Source organism: Microcaecilia unicolor, chromosome 1 (assembly GCF_901765095.1).
Source record: "Microcaecilia unicolor chromosome 1, aMicUni1.1, whole genome shotgun sequence".
NCBI classification, from domain to species: domain Eukaryota; kingdom Metazoa; phylum Chordata; class Amphibia; order Gymnophiona; family Siphonopidae; genus Microcaecilia; species Microcaecilia unicolor.
In genome coordinates, this window is record NC_044031.1 from 592006419 (window position 1) to 592026601 (window position 20183).

The window sequence follows — 20183 nt, forward strand, 5'->3', positions numbered from 1 at the left end:
AGCACAGCAACCAGACACCCTAGGGGGCACTGCAGAGGACTAACTGAAAGGAAAAGGCCCTTCCCTTACTGATCCCTTAATGATTTGGAATGGAACGGGCATGCATGAAGGAAATTGCATGCAAATGAGCTGCTCACTGTTAGCTCATTTGCACACGATTTCCTTCCTAAGGAGGGGAAGCCAGTGCAGAGCAGCCAAGCATTATGCGTAGCTGCTCTGCGCATGCCAAAGATGGCTTCATACATGCAGACAAGCTGCGTGTATAATAGCCGTCTACAACCTTAAATAAATTGCCATCTACAACCTTAGAAAAATACAAGTCCAGGTGAAAACGTCCAAGTGCTCGTCAGGGACATCTTTTTTTTTTAGAGTATGGGTGAAGGACATCCTTCGCTATGCCTCCGTCCCTGTAACGGCAGTTGAGGATGTCCTTCGCTATGCCTCCATCCCTGCGATGGCAGTTGAGGACATCTTTCGCTATGCTTCCGTCCAGATGTCCAAAATGTGGATGCTTCTGTGAGAAGGACTTCTCACAGAAGCCTGCTATCCCTCCGACACCCCCTTTATTTATTTGGATTTTGGATCACAAGTAGCAGCAGTGGGATTTGAACTGGCCACCTCTGTATTGCAAGACCAGTGCTCTAACCACTAGGCCACTCCTCCACTCCACTCCCTTGAAATTTGGCCGTCCCTGTGGGGGGGGGGGCAGTTCAGGACATCCAAAATGTTTGAAAGGACGTCCACATCTTCGCTATGCCTCCGCTGACACACACATACCTCCCTTCCCAGGGACCTGCATACTGCTGCAGGACCTGAGTATGACATTTCAGGCTGGCAAAAAAAAAGTTTTTAAAGTTTTTTTTCAGGGTGGGAGGGGGTTAGTCACCACTGGGGGAGTCAGGGGAGGTTATCCTCGATTCCCTCTGGTGGTCATCTGGTCAGTTCGCGCCAAGGGCGTAGCCAGACACCCAATTTTGGGTGGGCCTGGGCCCAAGATGAGTGGGCAGAACTCCACCTTGTGACACAAGTGATTTGGTCTCTCCCTCTCTCACCTGTATACCATATGGTCTCTCAAACATCTCCCCCCCCCCCCCCCCCCCCGCATATCTTTTAAATAGCAGATTTTCACCGGCAGCGAGCAGCATGTAATACACACTGCTCATGTTGGCCCCACAACATATATAGTCACTGCTCGCTGCAGGCAAAGATCTGCTATTTACAAGGTATGCAAGGAGGGAGTTTTGGGGAGTTTTCAGCTGGTAGGGCTTGGGAATCCCTTCTGCTACTGGATGGGCCTGAGCCCAAAGTGGGTGGACCTGGGCTCACCCGGGCCCACCCTTGGCTACGCCACTGGTTCGCGCACCATTTTGAGGCTTGGCCGTAAGAAATAATGGACCAAGTAAAGTTGCCGAAGTGCTCATCAGGGACACCCTTCTTTTTTCCATTATTGCTTGAGAATGCCCATCTGTTAGAAACGCCCCAGTCTCACCTTCGCTATGCCTCCGACATGCCCCCGGGAACTCTGGTCGTCCCTGCAACGGGAAGCAGTTGGGGGCACCCAAAAATAGGCTTTCGATTATGCCGATTTGGGCGACCCTGAGAGGACGCCCATCTTCCGATTTGTGTCGAAAGATGGGCTCCCTTCTCTTTCGAAAATAAGCCCGATAGTAACATTGCCCCCACACAACTCAAAAGACTCTGTGCTGGGCTAGTGACCGCCTCCCCTTCCACAAAATCCCTGGTGGTCTGGTGCTCCTTTTGACCCCCCAAATCAAAAAACCCTGTGGTCCCATGGACCCCTTCTTAAGCCCCTCACTCTAGCGACTCCCTCCCCTCCCCATGCCTTCAAAATATTGGAGGCAGGAAGGCAGAAGCAACACCTCCATGCTCCTGCCTCTGGGCTAGTCCTTCAGAAAATGGCAGTGCCCAGCACATCCGTAGGTGGTGCTTATCCCCTCCCAGTGCATCCCAGGATGCACCAGGTAGGGGCTCGTTACTGCCATTTTGCGAAGGATGGGTCCAAAAGGCAGGAGGAAGGAGATGTTGCTCCTGCTTTCCTGCCTCCAATGTTTTGAAGGTATGGGGCGGGGAAGGGGGTTACTAGAGTTAAAGGGGGTCCACTGACTATCAGGAGTTTTTATGGGCCGTGGAGTCAGGAGGGGATCCACTGGATCACCAGGGATTTTTGGATCGGGGTCATGGGGGTTCACTGGGGGGGGGGGTGCGGGAGAGGGTTCATTGGACCACCAGGTATTTTCTATGGGGAGAGTGCAGCGAGGTAGGGAGCACAAGAAGGCAGCCTTTGCAGCTGCCTGTGTTTCCCTCCACTCCGGCAGCTTAAAATCTAGCTCATTAAAACTATGTACTACTACTTTATGTGCATCACACGGAATGCTCATCATAATACTAATGATCCCAATATGATACATTTGCATAGGATTCTTAGTAGATGCTAATGGCACATATTAGAGTCATGGAAAAACCCCTTTGTGCATTACTCAATAACGTTTGCTTTAGACTAGCTACAACCATTCTAAAGCAAAAGTTCCTAGCACAGTAGGCTTTGTGCATCAGGGCCTCAGACCTTTGGGGCTATATTCATTGAGGAGGGTTTAGAGCTCAAGCGAAAGGCTGCCTCCTGGCTCACTGTATCACATGACTACCCCACCCACCTAGATTTTTTTTTTTTTTAAAGCAGTAATTTTAAGAACATAAGATAAACATGCTGATTGAGTCTGAGGTGCAGCAAGCCTGTTTCTGACATGCAGGGACCAGTCTGAGACAAACTTACCTAGCAGATCTGAAAAGGTTCAGTGAAGATTTAGATACAATGCTTCCTGACTAGAATTCTGGGGGATTACTGGGAAGCTAAGATTTCTGTAGGTTAACACAGTTTTTTCTTTTCTAATCATTCCTCTATGCTTGCTGTCTAGTGTCTCCAAGGCTCGCAGACCCTTAAGCCTTTTTCTCCACAGCAAACCATTTCTCATGTGAAGTTCACTGCTGCCATTTTCCATATTCTCCTCCTATTTGTTTTTTTCTGTATACCTAGCCTCCTCTGTTGTTGGTTTAGCTTCTATTCTCATTTTTCTCTAAAATGAGGCTGCTTTTCTGGATCTTTATAGAATGTGTTAGACTGCTAGTTGGTTGGCCTATATTTTCAGTTGTTAACTGCCACCTAGTGGTCAGCTAACAACATTCCATCCTAAATCCAAATTAGTGAATTGTATGTGAACACGCTAAAAAAAATCCAATTTAACTCATTTTAAGGAAAACTGATTTTTTTTTCCCCTCAATTTTCACTGATTATTTTGGTTTGTTTCACATGTTCATATTAATAAAAATGTTTTAAACTCTATTAGAATGTTTTAATGCAAGGAAATGAACTGTATGCATGTTAATTAATAGGTTAATACTCAACTTGATGTGAAAGCACTTTTTTTTAAAAAATAAGATGCCTTAATGAATCAATCCATTGTGTGTGGCTAATCTGTTGAATTGCCCTGGCATCCTACTGGGTAGACTGAATGGACCATATCAGACTTCATCTGCCATCATTCACAAGTGCTGTTCATGGTGCCTAATTTACGCCTATTGTATAAAGAAAAAAAGTGATCACCTACTTTTCTTTACAGAATACTAGCCCTAAAGCTGATGTAGATGCCTGCACAAAAATAAATTATAATACTCTATGCACATATGTGTGCGCCACCCGCATCTTTCCAAATCTGCTCTCTGCATGCCCACTGACAAAGTATATGTCATCAAAATACTGCAATGCTTTCCATTAGTCAGTATTTATTTTGAACGTGTTCCTGTCAATTAAAAGTAGGTGAATCCTATATTACCTGCTGTGTTACTATGTTCCATTTCATTAGATACCTCTCACTACTCCTATACATATGAGAGGGTAGAATTAGTCCAGAACTTGAAATGATTTTGATACATTCTACTGTTTGCACAGGAAATGTCTGCCATGTAGATAGCTTTTGATTTGTTAACAGGATGTATACCTGCATGAGCAGCTCATCTATAATATAATACTCAAGAGGAAATAAAACACAAATCTACACTATCATCTGATTACTTATGGCAAGAAGTCCATGTAACAAGGAGAGAGACAACCTATTTATCAAGAAAACATACAGGAAAATACAGAATAGAAAAAATATCTACCCCACTGTACAGTATATACCCACTTGTATCACTAACCCAGATCAATTCCCAACACATATTAGTGTAACCCTGTGGTTACCAAACCTGGTCCTGGAGGTACCCCAGCCAGACAGGTTTTCAGGATATCTATAATAAATATTCATGAGATAATTGCATACCAAGAAGTGATGCAAATCTCTCTCCTGAATATTTGTTGTGGATATCCTGAACACCGGACTGGCTGGGATGCCTTCATGACCAGATTTGTAACCTTTTCCTGCCAATATCAGTTTTAGGTGGGGTGCTTATATTTAAATCTAGCTGATATCCAAAGCGATTTAAATGTCCAGGAGCCCATCCAGGCCTAGCTATGAATATTAACAGGTACTTAACGGGATAGTATTGCTAAAGATCCGTGGTTAGGGTCTAAGCCAAGACTGGCTAATTTGTGGGTGGTCCATAGGCATCTTCAGCATTTAACAGAAGATAACTGCGTAAATTCGGCCATATAAAAAGCTGTCCTGTCTGTGGGGTCCTTTTCCTACAATGTGGGAAAAAGGGTCCTGCGGTAAAGATGGGGGCTGTTTTTCCCGCATGCCAGGGCCCTTTTTACCACACCGGGTAAAAAGCCTCAAAAAGTGGCCATGCAGCGGGAGCACTTACTGCCACCCATTGAGGTGGCGGTAAGAGCTGTGGTAATCTGGTGGTAACTAGGCCGTGCGTGGCGATGCCTGATTACCACTGGGTTAGCACCACGGTAGAAAAAACTCATTTTTTTCTGGTGCACCAGAAATGGCGCACACTTAAGCCAGAACACCGGTGGCTGCAATGGGCTGGCGGTAGTTCTGATTTAGCATGCAGTAAGCCCACATTGGGCTTACCAACGCTTTATAAAAGGACCCTGTATGTGGTTCACCTTTTGCAATTAACTGCTGAATATTGCACTTCCCCTTAGAAGTTGTTAGCCCATCATGTAGGCCTGCGCATTCAATGCTGGTGTCCAGACATGGCCTGGCATTGAATATATGGGAATAAAACTGCTGCCGGCCAAAAAAAACACTGATCGCCACTGGCTGAATATCATCCAGAATATATTTATTTTGTCAGTGGGACCAGGTCAAGACCAGTAATCATGTAGGGGTCATTGGCATAACAATCTCCACTGGCTCACCATAACTTAGTTCAGGCTAGAAGTTGGACTTTGAACACAAAGGGTTTACTTAGAGCAGAGGTTCCCAAACCTGTCCTGGGAGAACCCCAGCCAGTCAGGTTTTCAGGATATCCATAATGATTGTGCATGAGATAGATTTACATACCAAGAAGGCAGTGTATGTAACCTGATCTCATAAATATATTGATTGTGGATATCCTGAAAAACTGACTGGCTGGGGTTCACCCAGAACTGGTTTGGGAATCTCTGACTTAGAGTGTATTTAAAGCAAAAGAACAAAAGGATCAGCAATAAAATAATATAGCCAGAGGAAGACAGCATCAAACACTTTTAATCATTGTTCTTTTTCAGAATTCTCCACTCTTTAAAGCCTCCCTCTTTTTTACTCCTGTGAATTGCAGATGCTGGTTTACCACGATGGGAATGCCACTGTCAGGGGAGTTATTAAGGTGCAGTATAATATTCACATTAGCACGCAGTATCTGCAAAAAATTTAACATGGAAGCATTTAGGAGCCCTTTCATTATGCTACTGTAAAAAGTGGCCTGCGGTAGTGTGAGTGCATCTTTTGGGTTCACACTGGGCCATTTTTTACTGCATATAGGAAAGGGGCCTTTTTTAAGAGGCTGGAAAATGGACGTGCACTAAAATTGAAATCAGTGCACATCCTTTTCTGGCCTGAGAACTTAACGCCACCCACTAGCCTAGTGGTAAGGTCTTACTCGCTACCCCTGTGGTAAACATACAGCATGCAGCAACTGCTGTTTACTGCCGGGTAAGCGGTCTGTGGTAGAAATAGAAAATTGAAGAGATGACAGTTGAGAAATTATGGTCTGAAAAATGATTGTGAAAAAATTATAGCTCCTCCTCTTAACAGTATAATAGTAATCATGAGCTTAAAAAATAAAGTTCTAAAATGCAGTTTTCTCCTTAGAAAATGTCTCTATAGCAACAGTGTTTTGCTGAAAGCAAATGCAGATACTGCAGTCAATCAGAAGTTAAGATTCCTGTCCCAATGTACTGTTTGAATTCTATTTTTTTTTTACAATAATGCTTTTTGAGGTTATAATTCCCAGCAGACAGAAGCTCACACTGAAGCAAGGACTGAAGGCCCTGCTAGGACATCAACATAGAGGGAAAGCAAATTTAGAAAATATTTTAAGAATAAACCATGTTATTCCCCATGGATAATAAATACATATAAAAAGAAATAACATACAGTAATAGATGACGGCAGATAAAGACCTACATGGTCCATCCAGTCTGCCCAACAAGATAAGTACTACATTTTCTTCCCTCTCCAAGTGTTGTCAGTATGATGGGCTAACATGGAAACATAACCTCGTGGATAGAGCAGCAGACTAAGAATTACAAAAGTCAGAGTTCACCATCCTGCTAATATAACAATCCTTGTGATCTTGCGTAAGTCACAATCTTTTGTTGCCTTGGGTACAAATGTTCAGGTCAATTTAATAAGCTGCACTGTAGCAAACATGCCTATTAATTGGTAATAAAATGTTATTTTCCAACAATGCAGTTCAATACAAGTTTAAAAAATAAGCTACAAATCATCTCATTATTATATAATATGAATAACATAGCTTGTGATGATTAGAAAAGTTAATAACATTTTATAAGGTTGCATAAACTTTCTCCTCAGGGAACACTGGCATCCTTCTGGCTCCTACCTGTAGTCTCAGAGTGACACTTTGGAAGAGGCAACTGATGGACAGACCCCAGGGATCCCAAGGTAAGTGCCGAGGGAAGGGGGGGGGGGGTGAAGGAGGACGGGGCCAGTGTGTGAGGCTAGTGTGGAATGGATAGCTGGCAGCATTGGAAATATGTACAAAAGCAGATTATGAGAATGAGTAACTGTGGCAGATAAAGAGGTTGGAAGGCTTACATTTTTAATAAATGTGTGAGGAGGGACTTTGAAAATGTTTTAAGGAGAGGGTTGTACTTTTGTTTTAAGGGATCAGGGAACAGAAGGTATTTATGTAACATCATTAGCCTTAGTCTGGCTGAAAGTACAGTAGGCTTTCGCATACTTAGTGCATACTTTCAACAAGATTGCAAGGCATTCCCAGGCCTACGTTTAGGTTGAAAAGCAAAACCAATATGAAAAGATTTGATTTTCAAAATTACAGTTATCTTGTTGCCCATAGAAAAAGCAGATGAAAAGTATGCAGGAAGTTTGTACTCATGAACCTTGCAGGATGAAGTTCTGTGGGTAGTTTCCCTTTGAAAACTGGCTACCAGCTAAACATAGTACAAAGCATCTGAGTATATCTGTATCAACATGACATGTTCAAAATTGCCCCTGTGGCTGATACTTCAAATTAATGGTGGAATATCAGAATTATCATCAAAGTCTTCATTATTTTCAGTCTCTGTCAGTTTTAGCTGCTGTAATTTAACTGGGCCATAGCCCACTGGCTTCTGTTTGTGGACTATATTGGCCACATCTGGAAATGAATGCTTGCTTGGATCTACTTCCAGTTTCTCAATCTTTTTTATCCTACAAGAAAACACACAGAGCAGGAATGTAAACATACTTCTTTTGTGTTATATACTGTACATTATTATGCTTTATTCACTTTGTTTGCTTGTAAGCTACATTGAACTTGAGTCTATTTCGGGCTAATGTGGGGTGTAAATGTCATGAATGAAATCAAGCAAAACACACAATGGTAGTCTACTGGTATAATCAATTAACTAAAATGTACAGCATAGAAATGGACTATTTATTGAGCGATCAAGAGCTGTCAGGAACACAAGTGAGTGATGTCATTAGATGGGGCTGTGCTAGAACTGCTCTCCCAGAGCTCAGAACTTAGCATTATCTTCTGAATATGCATGTCCTTTCCTATATGCTGTGGGGTCTCTCCAGTTTTGTTTTTAGGAGGGTTTTATCAGCTCTGCCGAACATGAAACAAAACTCCAATAAAACTTTTCTAAATCATTTTCTTCAATGATGGAGGTAGCATATGATTTTTTTAAATCACTTGTTATTTTTCTAAAACAAAAAATAAACACATTATTATTAATGTCACTGAAGTAAGGTTTTTGATCCTGCCTGAAATGTAATAGAAAGATGCTGAATTTCAACACTCATTCAAAGCATCTCTTACGCTTGGGTGCCAAGTATGATTAAAAGGAATGTAAGCATTGTGCTTGAAAATTTGTCACAAGATTATCTGAAATGCCTTCAACAGCATTTTGAAGCCAAGGAAAAAAAAAAACCAAAATATTTCTTGGAAAATCACAAACGAACTCCTCTGCACAGACAAGTTGAGAATCTTCCATGGACAGGCAATCAACCTCTAGGCACAATGACCTTGAGTCCAGTCAAAGGAAATTCCAGACACTAGTCAAAGTAGACCACAAACCCCTGAGCTTTCTTGGTTTACAGTGCAGCTGCTTTTGGATTGCATGCAAGACCCTTAGGAAGAACTGCTTTCGCCAACCCCAGCCAAAAGTGCTGATGTAGCATAGGAGGTGCATAGACTCACTTTCTGAACAACGAAGTAGAAAAGTGTTAGAACCTCTTCTGTGGATCTTCCTGAAATTGCAAAGACATGTTCAGTGAAGAATAGCCTCTCTGTGCAGTCCTTTAAATAACATCCTATACCTTCTACACCAGTGTTGATTACAGTGGGAATCTTCATCTTCAACCCCACTCCAGTTTCTGTAGCATTCTCATTCTTTCATTCAAAAGATACTTACTGGTTTTGTGAAGAGTTATTTCAAAAACCTACTTGTTCCTTCACCACCATGGGCTACAGGAGCTCTGGACTTCTCCCAGCACACAGATACTTGTTCAGATTCCATTGTCTTGCTGCTATCCACTTCAAAGTCCAAAAATGAGCTTCTGCAAAGAATTTCTCCCTGGACTTATTTCCATCTAATGTAGAGGACCGTCTAGATCCCTATGATATCCAACCACTCTCTCCAGATAATAAAGGATCTGATCTTTCTTCACTTTCAAGAAATCAGTCCCCATATGAAGAAATTTCATCTCCAAAATTTATCAACAAGATGGCTAAAGAAATTCCATTTCTGCTTCAGCCGGAAACAGAACCTAGATCGAACATTTTTGGCCTTCTTAAATTTATATAGGCCCCAAAATTATTGTTACCGTACTTGTTCATGACATGTTCAAGGAACAGCAGACCTGTATATGGCAGAATCCACTTACTGTTACATCTGTTTCCAAGAGTACAGACACAAAATATAACATTTAACCAACTCCAGGATTTAATAAAGTCCAGTTGTCACACTCTTCAGTAGTAGCTGAAGCAGTCATTAAAAAAAAAAAGGCAAAAATTTCTCTAACACTCCTCTGGAAAAGAACTCCTGTATGTTAGATCATTTAGGAAAGAAAATTTCACAAAGAGCTAAGATCTCTGCTTGAACTTTTGCCCATTTGTTCTGCATGGCTCAGTATAAGCATATTATCTTTCAGAAAGTAGAGGGTCTTTCACTTGCTTTTTCTGTGAAATTTCAAACCCTGATGGCCACTATACCAGGAGAGGCTCATGAGTGTGGTACTCGCATTATCAGAATAGATTATGATGCCTTTCTGTTTCTGCAATTGTAGCCAGATGCCTAGAGTGACGTTACAAGTAGACAATGCAACAGCAAGCTGAAGCATGATTCACATCTTGACACAGTCTATCCGGCAAAACTTTGGACACAATTGGTGCAAGTGGAACATAAGAGCTGCATGAATATTTCGGCTAGGTTTAAAAGTTAATGTCACATTGTGTATAGGATCCATGAAATTAATACTCAAAGGTTTTTTATGCCTGTGAATTTACCATGGATAATCCTACCATATTTTCTTCCAATATATAGAAGTGGAGGAAAGGTTCTGAAGCTTTTTCCCCTATGAGTTTTTTTTTGTACTTCAGTGATATTGATCTTTGCTGAGAAGTGCAAGAATCTGGGACTCTGACATAGCTAATCACATCCATTAGCTGACAAACTCAGCAGGCTACCTTCCTTTCACAAATGGTCTCTTGATGCAAGTCTTCTGAGTTCCATATTACAGAAGAGGGGAACACCTAAAATTGACTCTTTTGCCAGCAAAAAGAACACAAAGCTCCCTCATTACTGTTCAAATCCTTCCTTCCACACTATGAATAGCTCTGGATGCCCTATTGGTTCCATTGACTTGGTTGTTCCTTTACACATGCCCTTCAACTCTGTTCATACTGAGTGTTCTACAAAAGTTCCAGCAAATACGAAGCACCACGATTTTCATAGTATTCTGGTGGAGTGGAGGAGTAGCCTAGTGGTTAGTGCAGTGGACTTTGATCCTGGGGAATTGAGTTCAATTCCCACTGCAGCTCCTTGTGACTCTGGGCAAGTCACTTAACCCTCCATTGCCCCTGGTACAAAAATAAGTACCTGAATATATGTAAACCGCTTTGAATATAGTTGCAAAAACCTCAGAAAGGCGGTATATCAAGTCCCATTTTCCCTTTCCCATCTTGACAGAACAGGCTCCCACTTCTCTAAAATCCAGCAGTTCCACCACCACACAAGCTACTGCAATTCCCAGCACTGATAACTCAAAAGGAGAGTTGCCTTATTTATCCTGAGGTTTTCATAGCCTGAAAATTGAGCAGTCTCTAGTTTCTGCTCTCGGTGCTATGCAGTCTTACAGCTGCTCAAAAACCTTTCCCTAGATGATCAATGCTTTCAAGTGGAAGAGATTTTCAATCTGGTGTTTAACTAACAGCCAAGACCCTACCACACGTTCTCCTACTACTATATAATAGTATCTATACGACTTATATCATCTTGACCTTCACACTGTTCTATTAGAGTACACCTCAATATGCTGTCTGCTCATTACGCTTTGGTAACATAGTAAATGATGGCAGATAAAGACCTGAACGGTCCATCCAGCCTGCCCAACAGTCACACTCATTATCAATTCATGATTAAACCAACAATGAATATGAAATAAAATACTTGATCGTGGTCTTTCTTTGCTATTTCTAGGACATAGACCATAGAAATCCACCCAGCATTGACCTTACGTTCCAACTACTGGAGTTGCTGTCAAAGCCCACTCCAGCCTATCCGAATCTGTCTTGTCATTTGTGGACACAGACTATAAATGTCTGCTTGGCACTGTCCTCATGTTCCAGCTACTGGAGTTGTCATCAAAGCCCTCTTCAGTCCATCCTAAATTGGATTGCCGTATATGGGACACAGACTGCAAATGTCTGCCTGGCATTGAAGTCACCATCACCACTTGACATATCAACACAAATGCAGCCATTTAAGTTAAAATTTTTTATACCATCCATTTTCTAACTAGAGAGCCTCTATGTTCATCCCATGCCTTTTTGAATTTCGTCACCATTTTTGTCTCTACCACTCCCCTCAGGAGGACATTCCAGGCATCAGTTCCTGATATTACTCCTAAGTCTACTACCTCGCAACCTCAATTCCTGTCCTCTAGTTTTACCGTTTCCCTTTCTCTGGAAAAGATTTGTTTCTATATTAATACATTTCAACTATTTAAATGTCTGAATCATATCGTCCTTGTCTCTTCTTTCCTCTAGGGTATACATATTCAGGTCTTCCAGTCTCGTAATCTTTTGGCACAAGCCCCATACCGTTTTTGTTGCCTTCCTGTGGACTGCTTCAAGCCTTTTTACATTCTTAGCAAGATACGACCTCCAAAATGGTTGTTAGATAACCTTCCAGAATCACAATTGTATATGGTGTGAAGGGGAGGATAAGGGTTTTGAACAGATGGAAGTGGAAGGGGGAGAAGGAAGGAGGCTCAAGAGCCGAGGGAGACAGAGCAGAGCCTTACCTTTAATCATTCCTCAGAGAGAGAGAGAGAAGGGAAAAGGTAGTGCTCCTTAGAAAATGGAGGTGGGAGAAGGACTACATTTCCCAGCATCCCCGGGGAAAACCCTGGTATAGGGATTATTGGCCCCAGCATTCCCCGGGAGAAGGCTCTGACAAGGCAAGGGAGGGGCACCTGGAACATAATCAAGTAAGAGAGGAACAGCCGCCCAGAGTAGAGGAGAATGAGCCCATGGACTGGCAAGCTGCTGGAGAGAAGGAGCAGGAGGCCGGCTCTGAGGAACCCATGGACCTTTCTGCCTGGGCTCATGCCTTGAAAGCTAAACTGAAAAACCAGGTGAACTCTTGGTGTCAGAGCTGGGCTGAAAGTGGAAAGGTCATGCGGGAGGAGGGTCAGTGAAGTAATAGAGTGACCCAGAAAGGGGGGGATCTTTCCCTCTTTCCCAAAAGAGTTCATGCTGTGTTCCTTGAAGAGACTGTGTGTCTGAACTGAGTGCTAAGGCACTAAGCACTGTGGATTTTGAACTGTTGGGAAAACAAACCTTCTTTTGTGTGGGGGAAGGGAAAGTAAGCTACAGTGTTTTTTTTTCCTTTTTGTGGGCTGAAGCCCACAGAACTGTGTGTTTTGAACTGTTTGCAGAAACCCTGTGGGGGTGGACAAGATACAGGGATTCTTTTTGGGGTGTGAAGTTGGACTACAGAGGAACCTATCTGTGGGGACTGTTAATTTGGCTCCAGCTGATTTGTGCAGCAGCTGGAAGGGGACGTGGTTGTGTTTCTGCTGTACCTGGGCCCTGAGAGAAAAAAACAGGAGCAACTGTTTTGAAGGGCTGCCGGATCCCTTTTGAAAGTTACTGGACTGTGAATCCCTGACAATAAAGGAGCTTGTGACTTTTACCTTTTTGAAGTTTATTTTCTTTGAGCCCTGCCCTGTGGACTGCAGTGGGGCCGGGAGGCTGAGTGGCCAGGGTGGAGGCAAGATCCCGAAGACCCTCGAGCGGAGGGAAGGATCTTCACAATGGTTGCTGATTTTATGAAAAGTCTGCTTCAGGCAAAGCCTCCAAATTATTTCTATAGCATTACTAAAGGTAAGTAAAAAAAATAAAACAAAAAAATATCATAATGCTTCTGTATCATGCCAAGGTGCAAAGAGGATCCTGTTGGAAATCAAATGAAATCACATTCCTGGAGTGTAGGAGTAGCCTAGTGGTTAGTGCAGTGCACTTTGATCTTGGGGAACTGGGTTCGATTCCCACTGAAGCTCTTTGTGACTTGAGGCAAGTCACTTATAACCTTCCATTGCCCCAGGTACAAATAAGTATCTATATATACTATGTAAACTGCTTTGAATGTAGTTGCAAAAAAAAAAAAAACACACACACAGAAAGGTGGTATATCAAGTCCCATTCCCTTTCCCTCTCCTCTCGCTGAGACTGGAGAAAAATCTGGTATTTCCAGAATGGATTTGAACTCCTGGGCCAATCAGAGCCCAGAACAGCATATTTTAAAAGTATATTGCAGCTACTTCCTCTCTGTGCTAAACTAAAGAAAGAACAGTCACAGCTTTACAAGAAAACACCACCTGCTGGCCAATAGGAGAAATACATTTCAAGAAATAATACAGTTCACAAGCTTAAAAATCCACAGTTTTGTCACAGAAGGTAAAAATCTTTTCAGAAGAAAAAGCCATCTCCTTGGGGATCACTTATGTACCCATCTGATGTGGAAGGTGTTCGCAGATGGTAGTGGAGAGTTCTCAACTTGTGAAGAAATGGGCTTTGACAACAACCATTGTTTCAATAGTTTTGATCTTCAAAATATTCAGGGCATGGCCCCCAAGCCCATCCTGCATGTCTTAAAGCATTGCAGGTTGACTAGACTTAACGCGTCCACATTTCTCACCATTGTCACACAGGTGAACAAATCCTTGTTTCTATAGAGAAAGAAAATAAGTACACCCCATGGAATTATGAAATTATGTGTGTGTGCATAATCAAGAAAAACTGCATAATTCCCTAAGGGAAGATAAAGTTCGACTGGAGGAATGAAAAACTGCAGTGGAAATCATTATTCCCACCCCATGTGGGCCAAGCAGAGGAGAGAGAGCTGCTTTCTCCTCCTGTTGAGAGCTTTATCTTCTTTTCTGGGCTCGCTGATGATGTACAATTTCTCTCTCAAGGTCAAGGTAACATTACTACCCAGCAGAAACAGTTATTAAAGGTAGTGTGAATCAATCTCTAGGTTTGAACATCAGCTAGCGATACATATGCTCAACTGCCCTATCCTAATAGATCTCTAAGATCTTAGTTCAGATGCCATAGGGCATATCCCTGCCAACCTCTTTTAGTAATCCCTTTCATCCCTCATATTACCCCTTCTAACAAATCATATGCATTACTTATTGCTGTAATATGGTAAAGTAATTGCATATATTTCTAACAATGTTTAAATACTATTCTAATATATTGTGTAAAAATACAAGCAATTTACGCTTACATTTTGCATTATTCAAATTATTTAATGCATGATGATTTTTTTTGGTTGCCTAGCTCTCTAGGGTACAACTAGGAAAACTTCTGTGCCCCATCCAGGATTGTGTACAGGTACTGAACCACAAAGAGCTTCTTCTGTAAAGATATGTTTGGGACTCAATCTCACAGTGTACCAAAAAATGTTCCTGGGACTTCTTGGTCCTCTAGATTTGATTATTTGCCTTTCCAAATATGAGCTCAAGGTGAGTGCGATACTGTGAGAAAGGGTTGAGGGTGGGCCTCCAAATAACACAGCCCGTCTAGCTTGTAAAATTAAGGTAAGCACTTTATTAAATAAAACCTGAGGCTGGTTACTTCACAGGGTCAGGAACAGAAAGATAAAGTCTCTTTAATTCAGTAGGAAAAGTCTTGATAAAGGCTTGTGGCTAACAAGTCTTATCTTCCGCCTGAACCGGTACACTCATATCACCCCTCTCCTCAAGTCACTTCACTGGCTTCCGATCAGGTACCGCATACAGTTTAAGCTTCTCCTTTTAACCTACAAATGTACTTGGATCTACAGCCCCTCCCTACCTCTCTACCCTCATCTCCCCTTACATTCCTACCCGTAACCTCCGCTCTCAAGATAAATCCCTCCTGTCGGTACCCTTCTCCACCACCGCCAACTCCAGGCTCTGTCCTTTCTGCCTCGCCTCACCCCATGCCTGGAACAAACTCCCTGAGCCCATACACCAGGCCCCCTCCCTGCCCATCCTCAAAGCCTTGCTAAAAGCCCACCTCTTCAATGTCGCCTTCGGCACCTAACCACCATACCTCTATTCAGGAAATCTGGCCTGCCCCTACTTGACATTTCGCCCATTAGCTTGTAAGCTCCTTGGAGCAGGGACTGTCCTTTTCTTAATCTGTACAGCGCTGCGTAACCATTGTACCGCTCTAGAAATGTTAAGTAGCAGTAGTAGTAGGTCCAAATGCAGTCCAAACACAGTCTGTAAAGTTCTCTCTCACTCTCTCTGGGCCAGACAGGCATCAAAACCAGGTTCACAAGTATCCAATTGAAAAGGTTGGTTTACCTCAGTCAAGTTATACTAAGGGAAAGGGAAAAGGACTTGATATACTGCCTTTCTGTGGTTACAATCAAAGCGGGTTACATATTATATACAGTTACTTATTTTGTACCTGGGGCAATGGAGGGTTAAGTAACTTGCCCAAAGTCACAAGGAGCCTGCAGTGGGCTCGAACCCAGTTCCCCAGGATCAAAGTCCACTGCACTAACCACTAGGCTAGATGTACGTAGTGAAGGTTATGTGGGATATCGCTTCTTCCATCCCTGTGCCTCGCTGGCTTAGATGTGCCCTGCGCTTTAAGCTTCCTAGTTCCTCTCTTCTTGGCTCCACCCCTCCTATGTTACTTCCCCCTTGGGAGGGACTATGGATCTTAAAGCGGCCCTGGCACTGTGACAAAGTATCCAGTGGGGAGAGCGGTAGCGCCCTATAAACCCCCTCACAGTGAGATACATAGAGGTATAGTTGCTATTCTGCTGACTAAAGGGGTTTACAATCTAAGGGCTTAATTTAATAAAGTATGCTGCCACATTACCACATGCTAACTTTGTTAACATGTGTTCTTAGTAAATACATTCCAGTATACAAAATGGTCGAGAGATAAATAATATGCATTAAAGTGTGTTAACATGCAGTAACCAGTACATTTCCAACAATTCCAAATAAGTCAAAAGCAGTTGAAAGACTGAATTGCCTATTTACCCTCTCTTATTAATTTAATCTCAGCCAACAGTGTTCCATCTACAATCTCTGTGCTATAATTTGCACAGAATCCCGATTGAGAACTGTGCAAGATGTCAAACTTATCTAGATATTTTGTCACTATTTTGTGACTAGGCCTTCCATAAGAAAAGTTGTGAGAATACTGACAGCCTGCTTGTCCTTAGAGAATGCAATTGATCCCTTCTTCCACTCTTTTTCTCAGTAATGTTAAAATATTAAACCAGACAGACATAAAGCCCTAATGCATCTATGTTTCTGTTAAGAACATACAGCCTGGTTGGAGTTCCTCAAACCAATCTTTAATAAAGAGAGCCTTATTCTCAACTTAGCCCAGCCCCGCATTTGTTTTAATCCGACTTCAAAGCGGGAGCATCTGTCCTCCTTTGGGCCCGTGTCTGGATGAACCATCTGGCCGCGTCGAGAGCCAGCCACAAACCAAAGCCACCACAAGCAAGTTCTCGCACTATCTGTGGCCTTTTCCGTGCACTTCTGCGGTTGGGCGCAGTCTCTCCAGGCGTTGTCTCCCGGCGGTGTCGAAGCCCAGCTGTTGAGGGTCGCCTGGCTCCGATCGCCTCCGGTATCCCGAATTGGTTGAGCTGTGGTTTGGCCACGATTCTGTCGGTCCCCCAGGCCTTTCAACTCTTCATTTCGCCCGACCAGTGACGCCTCCTATCCAACGGACCAACCGCTGAAGGGCTCTTTCCAATTGACAGACTTCTCGGCTATTCATAGCATGAGACTGCCTGCTGCACTGCACTAACTTCGCCTTCATTGCTGTGCCTGATAGGAGAGGTTGATGAACGGCCCCTGGCTGCGATGAGAAAGTCTTTGTCATGTGGCCTTCTCGGCTTTGCTGCTGGCCTAGGGTGGTCATCTTCGGTGATGCTGGCTGCTGGTCCTCTCTTCCGCAGCTGCTTCGTCCCTGGAGAGTGCTGCTTGCTGAGGGGGCCCTGTTTCTTCCTGTTTGCAAGATCTGATTTAACGTGACTCGGCAAGTCAAGATCTGATTCAACTGACACCTGATTTTGGACTCATTACTCTTTACTTTCTCTTCTTTTTATTTTCCCTGCCTGCTACTTATTTGTTTAAATATTGTATTTCTCTTCCCTTCTGCTTTCAATTGTAATTGTTTTCCTTAGTTCATTGTAAGCCGCTCTGGGGCTGCTTTACGTGGCAAAAAGCGGGGTATAAATTATCTTTAAAAAATAAATAAATAAACTAACCTCACATTTAAATAACAACATGGGCTAGGAACTGACGAGTAGTTAACATTCACAACTCATCAAACAGTCATCAAATTTCTACTGTAAGTTCTAACATCTGGCTGGAATCTCCTACTAGGCATCGAGTTACAGAATTGCTTTCACAGAGCCAAAGCAGTCTATAAGGTTATTCAGAGGAACTATCTAGATAGTGCTGATGGATATCACGGTCAGCAACATGTATCTGGATAGCAGGTGCTGTCATCTGGATAAGAGCCTTGATTATTACCCAAATATTTTCCACATTTGGAAGTTATCTTTGATGGGAAAGCAATATATAATGAGAAGGCAGAAAAGGGGCCAGTAAAACAGAAGCAAGAGAGGCAATAAAGAAATCTCAGTTACCTGGTATTTGTTTCTAGTTTGATGTCTGAAGACGTTGCTGTTGTCGGTATTTTGAATTTTGTCATAATTATTTCTGTAGCCTAAAGGAATATAGCAAAACAGTATTAATTCCACTTTAAGCCTTATTCACAAAATTGAACAGAAATATTTACAAGCCTAGATATGTATTTATTGGGATTTATTAAACAATAATATGTAGAGATTCACTGAAGATGATGTTCAGCAGGTAGAGCTTGACATTTATTTTATTAGGATTTATTTACCGCCTTTTTGAAGGAATTCACTCAAGGCAGTGTACAGTAGGAATAAATCAAACATAAGCAATAGACAATTACAGCAGTAAAATATTCAAATAACAAGACAAAGTATGGCATAGTATACTACTTATAATAGCAACACAATACATAGTAAAACATTTTGATAGACAGTGTAAGGTATAAGCAAAGATGGAACATACAGTATAGACAGGTAAAAGAGTGAGAAAAGTTAGAAAATAAGCTGATCAAATGTTATCTCAGTTAGGGTAGGAGTGGATAAACATGTTCTGCTGCAGTATGTATACCCCGTGTCACTCCTTGTGTTTGTGATTAACAAGTTAGTTACTTCTTCTATTAAAGTCCTAGTTGAATAGCCAAGCTTTCTTTCACCTGCTTCCTGAAGTATGAAGTCTTGTGTTAAGCGGATTATTTCACAGGGTCCATTCCAGAGTGTGGGGGCTACTCTGGAGAAGGCTTGCTTGCAGGAATCACATCGTGTAATGTCTTTTGGCGATGGTATAGTTAGGGATACTCCTTGGGAGGACCTTAGTATCCTTGGAGGTATGTAGAGGGTGATCCTGTTCTTCAAGTACTCAGGGCCTTTTCCTTTAAGGGCCTTGAAGATCAGACATTGAATATTAAATTTAGCCCTGTATTACACTGGTAGCCAGTGAAGTTTTTGCAAAAATGGTGTATTGTGATCATGCCACTTACAACCTTCTGTCTTGTTGCAGCTGTATTATGAACTGAATTTTTCATGAAGGGGTTTATTAATCAGCTACATAAATTCTCTGTGGATACTTATGGAAAATTGAAACTAGTAATAGTAATAATATGATGCAGTATGAGAAATATACATATTTAATAGCACTGTAGAACAATCATAACGGAAATATGGTAAACTAGTAAATAAGGCCCGTTTCCGAAACCAATGAAACGGGTGCTAGCATGTGGCTTTTTTTTGTGTGTGTATGTGTCACAGAGTTTTCGTGTGTGTGTGTGTGAGGGTGGGGTGTGTGTGCAGGTTGTTGTGTGTCTTTTTTTATTTGTTTTTTGGGTGGGGGGTTGGGGGATGTGCTGTACTGTGCTGGCAAAGTGGGATGGATTGGTGTGTGGCTTTGAGGGTGTGTTTCTGTTGTATTGTGTGTGTGTGTGGTTTTGTCTGTCAAGGAGGTTTGTGGAGGGGGGTCTTTCTGTTGGTGAAATGTAAATGTGGTTGTAGGGGGGTCAGCCTTTGCTGAGTGGTGAATTGTTTTTTCCGGGTTTTTTTTTTTTTTGTGTTGTGCTGAGGCAGTAGTGTTATTTTAGATGGGCGGAAGGTAGAGGAGCACGTTCTTGGTCTGTCGGTATTTTTTGGCCGTTTCAGGGCTGCTGTAGGGGAACGCTGGAAGTGAAATGTGCTGTGGGAAGCGGCGCCGTCTTTTTCCATTGGGCTGTGGTTCTGGGCATCCTGGAGGTGGGAGACGGCTTGCCTGAGGACACGGATGGTTGTTTTAAGTTGGCGGAAGGGAGAGGAGCACGGTCTCGGGCCATCAGGGAGTGATCCGGTATGTTCTGTCCATTTCAGGCCTGCTGCAGGGGAATGCTGGAACATTTATGCGCCGTCTTTTTCCGGATGCTTGGGGAATCCCCGAGGTGGGAGATGGCTTGCCTGAGGCTGGGGATGGTTGGGCACGTCCCTGGCCGCTTCAGCAAAAGGGGAAGAGGAAGGGGGTAGGGAGTTACCTGTAGTCGCGTGAGAAACCGGGTATTTTTTGTTTGTTTTGTATTATTAGTTTGCATTTCTGTTGTAGAAAGAGTGGATGCCTTTCGAATGATGGAGGTGGTGTGTCGGTGTGCGGTTGTTTCGTTAGTTTTGCAGCCAGTCTCCAGCGATTCCTAGG

The 20183-nt window shown here is 42.7% G+C and overlaps 1 protein-coding gene across 3 annotated transcripts in view; it reads right to left on the bottom strand.

Moving 5' to 3' along the window:
* Nucleotides 1-5233: 5233 nt before the first annotated feature.
* LRRC6 (leucine rich repeat containing 6) overlaps nucleotides 5234-20183 on the bottom strand; it is a 98473-nt gene continuing 83523 nt past the window's right edge. For all 3 annotated transcript variants that reach the window (XM_030219300.1, XM_030219284.1, XM_030219293.1), the window contains 2 exons: nucleotides 18044-18123; nucleotides 5234-7844 (listed from right to left, as the gene is read on the bottom strand). In XM_030219300.1, the coding sequence (XP_030075160.1) occupies nucleotides 7661-7844; nucleotides 18044-18123 (264 nt within the window). In that variant the 3' untranslated portion in view covers nucleotides 5234-7660. The remainder of the gene's footprint in view (nucleotides 7845-18043; nucleotides 18124-20183) is intronic.